Below are 10,467 nucleotides of genomic sequence, written 5' to 3'. Positions count from 1 at the left end.
GTTTCTCATGGGGCGGAAGCCCCCCTAGGGGGGGCGCGGAGGTATTGGAGGGGGGGGCGCGTGAAGTCAGAAGGTTTTTCTTTTTTAATACTTTTCTGCTTTACCATTAAGTCAACACATTCACTTTACAATCACAATATATTCATTAATTTATTCAGTAAAATTTAGAGAACATCATAGGCCATATACGTGTACAGGTATATTAGGCTCTAATAAACTTTACGAAGGCCTATTTATTTGTATTTTCGTAACCATTTTGCTCGAGGGGGGCGCAGACAGACACCCTTCCTCTGAAGGGGGGAATGTCACGAAAAGTTTGAGAAACACTGTTGTAGTGTATTGTGTATTTTCCAATATGTGTGTGTAGTAGGCTACACACCCACCTGTGTCCTGTGTGAGAGAGCACGGCTGCTGTATCTCATCATTGAGCGTGATCTGTGGCAGTCTGAAGCTCGCCTCTGCCACTGGTGTGATCTGTGGTGGATTGAAGCTCGCCTCTGTCACTGGTGACACCACGGGGCTGAAATAAGGGTCCTCCACAGTCACGCACAGATCAGAAGGCACTCTCCTGCAGCGCCCCGCATCCTCCCGCACTGCATTATGGGCATGGGATTGTTGTGCATGTGGTGTGGTGGATGTGTCAACGTGTGCTCTCTGCTGAGTATGTGTGATGTGTTGTACAGGAGGGGTCTGCATCGCCTGTGGTGGTGTGTGTGTGACTGCTATGGCTTGCGTCGCAGGCGGATCCTGTGAGTGGGCCGTCTGCTGGCTAAGTGTGTCCCACATTCCCTCCTCTCTAACATACACGTGTCCACTGTGTGCTGAGCACTGTGCGAGTGTGCTAGCTGGAGGGTGGTGGTTGCCTGTGGCCTGGGAGGTACTGCAGGGGTCGAATGCAGCAGCTGCATGAGCGGGCACTGGAGGTTTCTGGTCATACGTGGAAGTGGCTGTATGTCCGGGGAGTGGGGGTTTCTGGGGAGGGTGGTGACTGCCTGTGGCCTGGGAGGTACTGCAGGGGTCGAATGTGGTGGCTGCATGTGTGGGGAGTGGGGGTTTCTGGTCTGATGTGGTGGCTGTATGTGCTGGAAGTGGGGGTTTCTGGGGAAGGTTGTCAGCCATCGCTTGGAGCCGGATGTCCTCGGGTCCGTAGACAGATGTTAGCTCGGCGTCCGGGTCATCATAATGGCTCTTGGTCACCGCCGGGAGTGCCATACTTAGTGCACTTAGAGCACTTAGACCCAAGGCCTCCACGGGTCTACCATTGCTGCAACCATGGTGGGTAATGATGACAATTAAAAAAGTCAACAACAAAACAGACAAACCTCAGAAAATGAAAAAAGTCACACAAAAAAACAGACACACCTCTTTTATTGTAATGCTACTTCAACCAGTTAAGCACAGAAACGGTATTCTTCCCTTGGTACCTCACAGTTGAGTTAAACGTACACCTACTCTGTTCAGCATTCATTGCAAAGTGTAAAGTGTGAAGTTGCTCAATCTGCAGATGTCTGCACTACACAGACATCAGTGTGTGTGTGTGTGTGTGTGTGTGTGTGTGTGTGTGTGTGTGTGTGTGTGTGTGTGTGTGTGTGTGTGTGTGTGTGCGTGTGCGTGTACGTGTGCATGTGCGTGTGTGTGTGTGTGTGCGCTTGTGTGTGTGTGTACGTGTGCGTGTGCGTGTGTGTGTGCGTGTGCGTGTGCGTGTGCGTGTGCGTGTGCATGTGCGTGTGTGTGTGTATGTGTTCTTGTGTGTATGTATGTGTGCGTGCGTGCGTGCGTGTGTGTGTACAGTATTTTGTGTGGTCCCTTCTGAGATCTTTGCGTGTCATACCTTGAAACAGAATCAATATTAGATTCAAACTCTGTGTCACTGAGGTCAGACAGGTCACTGCTTAAGTCAGGGCTGATCGATGATTTGGCCAAGTCCGCCTGAAAAAAAAAACAAGACTGTTCACCCTCCATTTTTTTTTGCATCATTCAACTGTCCAGCACCATGGTGTCTTATTAAATCACTGAAAAAATAATTCGCCCTATCTTGCAATGGTGGAGAATCTTTTAAAAATGCCTGGATCCGGATCATGATCTGGATCACCACCATAATCCGGATCATCACTTGTTCCTTTTGTCATTTCCAACAGCTCCACAAAGTTTCATCAAAATCCATTCATACATTGTTTTAGTTATCCTTCTGACAGAGAAACAAAACAAACCAACGCGACTGAGAACATATTACCTCCTTGGCCGAGGTAAAAATGATCCTCCACTCAGCAAGTGCCACTTACCTCCTGTTCTGGACTGGCAGTGCCCTCGCCCGCCACCAGGTGATGCTCAAACAGGAACTTAATGGCCCTGTAGACCAACGCATACTGTTCCTGTTTTACACAAACATGCACAGCGATAAATGAAAGAAAAATGTCTGCACACTTTAAATCCTTCTTGTGTTCTTTTATTTTTCTAAGCTTTTGGGCTACTGAACTCTGAACTGAGCCTCGAAGAAGGTCAGCAGACTGAAAGTTTATCAAATTAAAAGAACACAACAAGGATTTAAGAGTGTAGACATTTTCATTTTTCACAGTTTTTGTTTACCGGTATGTTTGGCACCTTTTAATTGAGAGTATAATGTAATCCGGTTAAACACAAACATGCACAAACAAGTTCGAGAGAGAGAGAGAGAGAGAAAGAGAGAGAGAGAGCACAGCTGACATGTGACAATGTTTCAATAGTGTGTGTTTTGCTTTGACAGGAAGAGTGACCTTGGTCTGGACAACAGAAGGTCTCTGAGTGCGCATGTCCTGCACCAGGTCAAAGATGCTCAAGTTCTCTGGAATGCACTGCAAAGCACAACAACACAAAGACCCATTTCATACATCACAACCGCAGAATCACGACTTACAGAAATTACCAGGCAGACTCATCACACACACACACACGCACGCACGCACGCACGCACGCACGCACGCACTCACGCACGCACACTCTCACACACACACACACACTCACACACACACACACACACTCTCACACACACACACACACTCACACACTCGAATTGATTGATTTAAAAAAAAAAATTAAACATAAAACATATAAATGAGGGAGACATTGTCAGGAATTGGAAGCAGCCGTGGCCTAATGGTTAGAGAGATAGTCTTAAGACCAAAGGTTCAAATCCCACCCTTACCTCTTCCACCCATGACTGAAGTGCCCTTGAGCAAGGCACGTAACCCCAGATGACTACAGGGACTGTAATCAATACCCTGTAAAGAACTATAAGTTGCTTTGGATAAAAAAGTGTCAGTGTAATGTAATGTAAAGGACAAGAGGTCTACCTGTTTCTTCAATAGGTTCCAGATGTAGTCGACGGCACACAGAACCCCCGTTCTCCCACACCCAGCACTGTGAAGCAAGATAGCATAACAGAGTACTTACAGACAGTGGTGTAGTCTACGTAGAACGCAGGTATACGCAGTATACCCACTTCTAAATTTCTGGGATTTCAGTATACCCACTTAAAAATTGATTGATCCATTGTTTTCAATAGCACACATATATACAGTATACCCACCTTAAAAAATGCTCAAATATACAGTATACCCACCATAAAAAGTAGACTACACCACTGCTTACAGACACGTCACACACGTTGCCATTAACTAACAATGTCATTTGCTGCCATCTGGATATTAGGTATCTAGACAGTTAACAGAGTCAGTGTTAATTTACCACTATTCTGAAAATGTATGGGTCCATTCAATTGTAGTGTTATATTCAACTTTCATTGTTGAATTAAGTGAAAGTGAAAGCCCATTGGGAAACTCCAACTCCCATTGTCATTGTGACACAGCACTCCACAGCACACAAGTGAACACTGCACACTGCACACAACGAAATTGCATTTATGCCTCACCCGTGCAAGGGGGCAGCCCTCAGTGGCGCCCCATGGGGAGCAGTGCGGTGGGACGGTACCATGCTCAGGGTACCTCAGTCATGGAGGAGGATGGGGGGGAGCACTGGTTGATTACTCCCCCCACCAACCTGGCGGGTCGGGAGTCGAACCGGCAACCTCTGGGATGCAAGTCTGACGCCCTAACCGCTCACCCATGACTGCCCAAGTCTACAGAGGAAACTGACACTAAAATCAAGATGTGGAAAATACTGGTTACACCAATTGACAGAGACATGGTTACAGATTTCTGACAATTGCTCTAACCAACATTTTCCATTGATGTTTTGAAGGAAATTTCATAGTGACTAAGTTAGTCCTCTATTTCAATGTGCTGACAACTTTTTTCAGTTTTAGAATGATTTGTCAAAAGTTATTCAGAAAATACCAGAGAGGGTTCAGAATGTGTCTGTTTCTATACAACATATTATTCTGTGTAGTTGAAGGTAAATACCCAATATTTCATGTTTTATTGCCGTAGTGCCAAAACAAACAAACAAACAAACAAACAAACAAACAAACAAAACGTGAAATAAAACATTGCATAAAAATGTGACAGTGAACCGTGTTTTTCATTGTGTCATTGTTCAAACCCTTATTTGTCTCTGACCCACCCAAACTCAGAGAAAGCGAGAGAAAGAGTGAGAGAGAAAGAGTGAGAAACAAAGAGAGAAGAGTGAGAGAGAGAGAGAGAACTATTCTGTGAGAGACCGCAGTAGTCAACTGTGAGGTTGGACGTCATGAATACACGCTGAGGGCAGGAAGGTAGCGCAGGTGGTCAACCACACTCTCACAAGCACGCAGGGCTTACAGTGTTTCTCAGTGGGGGGCTCTACAGCCCCATAGGGGGGCGTTGGGGGCACTAGTGAGCCCTTGGGGAAGTTGTTGAGAAGGAGAGGGGGCTGTACTTAGTTGCCAGCGGAGGGTATTAGTCTATTTTATTTTTTAGTACTTAGGGGGCATTGGAAGGCTTTATGATGAGGTCAAGGAGGCAATGGGGGCGTTGGTGTGTGTGTGTGTGTGTGTGTGTGTGTGTGTGTGTGTGTGTGTGTGTGTGTGTGTGTGTGTGTGTGTGTGTGTGTGTGTGTGTGTGTGTGTGTGTGTGTGTGTGCGTGTGCGTGTGTGTGTGTCTGTGTGTCTGTATGTGTGTGTGTGTGCGTGTGCGTGTGCGTGCGAGCATTTGTGTACACGCACGCGTGTGTGTCTCTGTGTGTGTCTGTGTGTGTGTCTGGCGGTGTGTGTGCGTGCGTGCACATGTGTGTGCGTGCGTGTGAACCTGCAGTTTACCTGCTGTGCACACAAGAGAGAGCAAGGTTCAAACAGAAGAACTGGTTTGCATATGAAAATTAATGTGTGTGTGTGTGTGTGTGTGTGTGTGTGTGTGTGTGTGTGTGTGTGTGTGTGTGTGTGTGTGTGTGTGTGTGTGTGTGTGTGTGTGTGTGTGTGTGTGTGTGTGTGTGTGTGTGTGTGTGTGTGTGTGTGTGCGTGCGAGCATTTGTGTACGTGCACGCGTGCGTGCGTACCTGCAGTGTATGCATATGGGTACATCCTCGTGCTCCTGATAGCAATGCATCTCTTGCAGCATCTCCAGAATGGGACCGATGGAGTCTGGAACGCCATGATCGGGCCAGTTCATGTAGTGCAGTTGCCTGATTGTGCGGCTGGCCTGATCAGAACACAAAACACTCTCAGAACGAGACTTGTAAGTTAAGTCTCAAACACACACACACACACACACCAGACTCTTGGACTTGGAAGAATGTTGTAGAAGACCTCAATGAAGTATGCTGGCTGTAATGTCTGCAATTAAGTGTCTATTACTGGACATAGTAGACAATGGGCATTCCATGATCTCAGTCACCTATACAATGATTTCCATTATAGAATTACCCTTACTGTATACAGTACGTGGAATGTACGTAAGGTGACCCTTCACTACAGAGGTCTGATGAGGGCAAAAATATTTGTTATTAATCAAAAATGCAAATTTATGAAGTAGATAATAAATTGCTCTTGTATCTTGTACCTTGTATCCCGTGTGTGTGTGTGTGTGTGTGTGTGTGTGTGTGTGTGTGTGTGTGTGTGTGTGTGTGTGTGTGTGTGTGTGTGTGTGTGTGTGTGTGTGTGTGTGTCTGTGTGTGTGTGTGTGTGTGTGTGTGTGTGTGTGTGTGTGTGTGTGTGTGTGTGTGTGTGTGTGTTGCTTGTGAACTTACAGACTGATATGTCACATTTAAAACTCGTGTCAAATAATCCCCGTTTTCTTCCTCTGATTCCTGAAGGCAAATGAGAGCATAGTCAGTCAGTATATAACATGGCCAAATGCACCGCAAACATGCATTCAAGATTGCCGTAAAAAAAAGTTTATACTTATTTATACTATGTTAATAGTTGCTGCATTGTACATGGTTGACTATTATGTCTAAAATATATGTAGCCCTTTGAGGAGTAAGGATTCTAGAGTTTTACTCAAACATTCTACATCTCCCATAGACCTCTGTGTTAAAAATCCCGCAGAACGGTTGTGACATCATAGTGGGAACACGTAATTTTGCTAAAATTCTAATCACATATATGTGCTGGTAGTCCGGTAGTTTGGTAAAATGGCAGAGTTTGTTGAGAATGTCAGTTCTTGAGTTGCGTCACTTAGAAAGCCACAAGCCAGGACAGGAAGAGGTCAGGCGAGTGCTCGGAAGTGAAGTGTTGTACTCACACATGTGACAATGAAGGGCTCACAAACAAACACATCTTCAGGGGTAAGTGGCCAGTAGCGTTCACATTTTTTCTACACAAAAGACAGAAAACATAGGCCCTACATAAGCGTTCACATACAGTGTGTGTGTGTGTGTGTTTGTGTGTGTGTGTGTGTGTGTGTGTGCGTGTGTGTGTGTGTGTGTGTGTGTGTGTGTGTGTGTGTGTGTGTGTGTGTGTGTGTGTGTGTGTGTGTGTGTGTGTGTGTGTGTGTGTGTGTGTGTGTGTGTGTGTGTGTGTGTGTGTTCACCAGTATGAATGTAATCTACTAAAACTCTCATTCATCGTGTTATCCAAAGAACCTGCGTTTTAATCAACTAGACTTCTTATTGGTGCTTGAGCGATATTTCAAACCTTTGATTAAAGGAGCTTTGATTGGTTTCTGTTGTGATGTTTAAGGAACTAGAAAATTGGATGTGTACCACGGGTGGATCTATTAATTACAGCCCCGTTGCCTACAGGTTAACACCTTTAGAGAATGCGGTCTGTCTTATATTAGGGACAGATTGATAGTTCAAGCAGTGAACGCACTGTATCTACTGTACTGCATCTCTGTGAAGATTCGTCATTCATGTGGGGCGCTATGAAACAGCACGCTTAGCCCCCCAAATACCCACACACGCCTGCCCAGGGGCACCCATAATCAAATTCGGACTGGGTCGTTTACCAAACCTACCCCACCTCTCTTTCCACACTCACTTCCTGTTGCGCTTCGCTGTCCTATTTGAAATAAAACCCCAAAAAGCCAAGGTCCAGGTCATCCATGTCATGTTATCCAAAATCAATTGTCAACAGTTGGTTTCAAGCTCCAAAATGAAGTCCAGTTGTTAACAACACAGGCCTACATGCAACTCTTTTAGACAGCATTGTATGTTTATAATTTATTGAGACAATAATGTTTATCAGACAACATACTGACCCTTCCCATCTCAAATTCTCTACATGCCATCACCACAACCTACCAAGAAGAGACAGAGGAGATGAGAGGGACAGGGAGTTAAAGGGGTTGAGGTTAACGTTACAACAATAACCGTTACAGAAAGGCTAAGATTAAGGTAACAACAATTCACGTTACAGAAAGGCTGAGGTTAATATTACAACAATTAACCTTACAGAAAGGCTGAGGTTAACATTACAACAATTAACTTTACAGAGAGGCTGAGGTTAACATTACAACAATTAACTTTACAGAGAGGCTGAGGTTAACATTACAACAATTAACTTTACAGAGAGGCTGAGGTTAACATTACAACAATTAACTTTATAGAGAGGCTGAGGTTAACATTACAACAATTAACTTTACAGAAAGGCTGAGGTTAACGTTGCAATATTATGTTTTAAATTATGAGCATGACAGCACAGACGACTAGTCCTCCTTACCTGGACTTCATACTGCCAGAGCATTCGCCACAGATCCAGCACAGTGTGAGGAAGGGGGCCCTGAGTGGCAATGTAAGCATTTTGTCCTGAGACCCCCTGCAGATAAGTAGTTACCAACCAAAATGTAAATATATACACAACACACTTTTTAGCTGTCTAGCTCTGATCTAAACTGTGTTATTTATTTCTATGCACAATGCTACCATCACTATGTCAGAATTGTCACACTAAGACACTATTGAAATGGCACAACACCTCTTTGTTGCACAACACCACCTTGTTCTCTGTATGTCTTCTGTTTGTCCAGTCTTGATCTTTAAATGTCAGTATGCGTATTGTATGGGTACTCTGTGCACTGTATGTGTACTGTCTGTCTTCCTATGTCTATACCTAAAGTATGTCTACGTTTGTCTGCAATGGGAAAGTAAGAAATGTAATTTCAATTCTTTGTATGACCAGTGTCAAGAAATTGACAATAAAGCTGACTTGACTTGACTTGAGATAAGCATTAACATGTGCTACAGCATATACAGTGACAGTAATAAGTATTTGATCTCTTGCTGATTTAGTTGGCTTGCCCAATGCCCACTAATGAAAGCATGATCAGTCGATCATTTTAATACTGAAATCAGTGCAGTTATGTTTGGTTCTACTCCAGACAAGGTTCTCATGTCATTAGTTCTCTAGACATTACACTGTGGTTCCTTGAGTATGTTAAAAACAGCTGTTGTTGATGGCCAAATACCTTAATGAATGAAAAAAAAAGCATACCGGTGAGCTCCCATTTAATCCATTTTATTTCGAAATACCAGTGTGCGTTTTTTTTTCATTACCTATGGGCTTAACTTTTTTGAACCTGCACCTGAAACCAGTCTTATTTGGATGTGCGTGAGATTTGATTGTGATTCAAATACCTTAATGAAACTGGCATTGATGTAATCACTGTCTGTACTGGAGACGTTGAGGGACAACCTTACTCGGCTATGGTCAACTGAAAGACAGAAAGCATGCAAGTGGATAAAATGGTGAGAGAAGGAATGTTCAGCATGTAAACAATCCGGCAAAAGTTTTTCATTTCAATGAATGACCAATCACCTTACAGGATTCTGTTTAAATTTGGTGTATTGTGTCATTGCTCTCTGAATGCAAACAACAAATAAGCGATTTGATGTTGTAACTGGTAACTGTGGAACTCATTTATAGACAATAAGAAATTACATTTAACATTTTTCAAATCTATGGACAGAATAGACCAAAATGTATTCAAAATGTTTGACTAAAAGAAGTATAATAATGGTAGCCTCGCGAGCCATCCTACGTACTTCCGCCAAAGGATTGGCTCCACTACTGTAGTCTGGCCGTGCTTCTCTGTGGAGTGCCTGGAGCAGTAGAATTTTGATCGCAACGCCCCCCCCCAGAAAACAGCCAATAATCGAATACGCTCCCCACATGGGGAGGAAAGGGGGAGGACGAGCCATTGGTCTGTGCTATGTTGTTGTTGAGTAACTGCCAGCGATTGGGTGAGATGTGTCCAATAATTTCAAACCATAACTGAGTGCAAACTTCCTGCTTCCTACAAACGCTTCAGAGCAAACAAATGCCAGACCATAAATACGAAATGAAATGGTAGTATTATGGGATGGTCAGGACCAGGCTATAATAATGGGGTCATTCCACACACATTAAACAAATGTCCATGCATTTGCGTTTCAAAAAATTATCTGAAAATATTATTGGAATGGCCTAATTTTAGCACTTGTATTGACCAATTACGTAATGCAAGACATGCATCTCAATGTGCTTTACCAGTTAGATTAAAAACAGAATTCGGAAATCTTGGAATAACAAAGGCAGAAAATGGCACAATGGTGTTTCTAATTTCGAATTAATAATTCAGAATTAAATAGTGCAGTCGAATTTATTTTGATCTTTCATTTAATTCCGAATGATCAAGTGTTTACATGACGTTCTTAAAGTGGAATTAAGCTTTAGTCAGAATTAAAGTGAGTTAATTCTGAATTACATGTCTCATGTTAATGTAGTCTCAGCAAACAACTTAAATAATGGTGCAAACAGGGGGGCGGAATAGGTTATTGGCAGTGATGGATTAAACCACATATTCGTAACATACACTTATGTGTAGAAAAAGTTGGTTGGATTTTACTCTTCTGTCCAGTTTAAACAATTTGCTGGGTAATCAAACCTTTGTTCAGTAATTTATTTAGTATTTTTGTACCATTTCAAGATATTCAATGAATGTCTAAAACTTGAACACGTGTGTGTGTGTGTGTGTGTGTGTGTGTGTGTGTGTGTGTGTGTGTGTGTGTGTGTGTGTGTGTGTGTGTGTGTGTGTGTGTGTGTGTGTGTGTGTATGCATGCGTTAGAGAGAGAGAGAG

General features: G+C 43.5%; 1 protein-coding gene across 2 annotated transcripts in view; it reads right to left on the bottom strand.

Moving 5' to 3' along the window:
* The window catches only part of ptpn22 (protein tyrosine phosphatase non-receptor type 22), a 32,315-nt gene that overhangs the window by 8,191 nt on the left and 13,657 nt on the right, over positions 1–10,467 (bottom strand). For both annotated transcript variants that reach the window (XM_063208588.1, XM_063208589.1), the window contains exons 3-13: positions 8,986–9,062; positions 8,072–8,167; positions 7,611–7,649; positions 6,654–6,725; positions 6,157–6,216; positions 5,467–5,609; positions 3,330–3,396; positions 2,754–2,831; positions 2,283–2,372; positions 1,832–1,929; positions 384–1,264 (exon numbers count right to left, since the gene is read on the bottom strand). In XM_063208588.1, the coding sequence (XP_063064658.1) occupies positions 384–1,264; positions 1,832–1,929; positions 2,283–2,372; positions 2,754–2,831; positions 3,330–3,396; positions 5,467–5,609; positions 6,157–6,216; positions 6,654–6,725; positions 7,611–7,649; positions 8,072–8,167; positions 8,986–9,062 (1,701 nt within the window). The remainder of the gene's footprint in view (positions 1–383; positions 1,265–1,831; positions 1,930–2,282; positions 2,373–2,753; positions 2,832–3,329; positions 3,397–5,466; positions 5,610–6,156; positions 6,217–6,653; positions 6,726–7,610; positions 7,650–8,071; positions 8,168–8,985; positions 9,063–10,467) is intronic.

The sequence above is a fragment of the Engraulis encrasicolus genome, chromosome 10 (assembly GCF_034702125.1).
Source record: "Engraulis encrasicolus isolate BLACKSEA-1 chromosome 10, IST_EnEncr_1.0, whole genome shotgun sequence".
In the NCBI taxonomy this organism is placed as follows: Eukaryota; Metazoa; Chordata; class Actinopteri; order Clupeiformes; family Engraulidae; genus Engraulis; species Engraulis encrasicolus.
The sequence above is the reverse complement of the archived record's forward strand: the minus strand, read 5'-3'. Positions and strand labels throughout refer to the sequence as shown.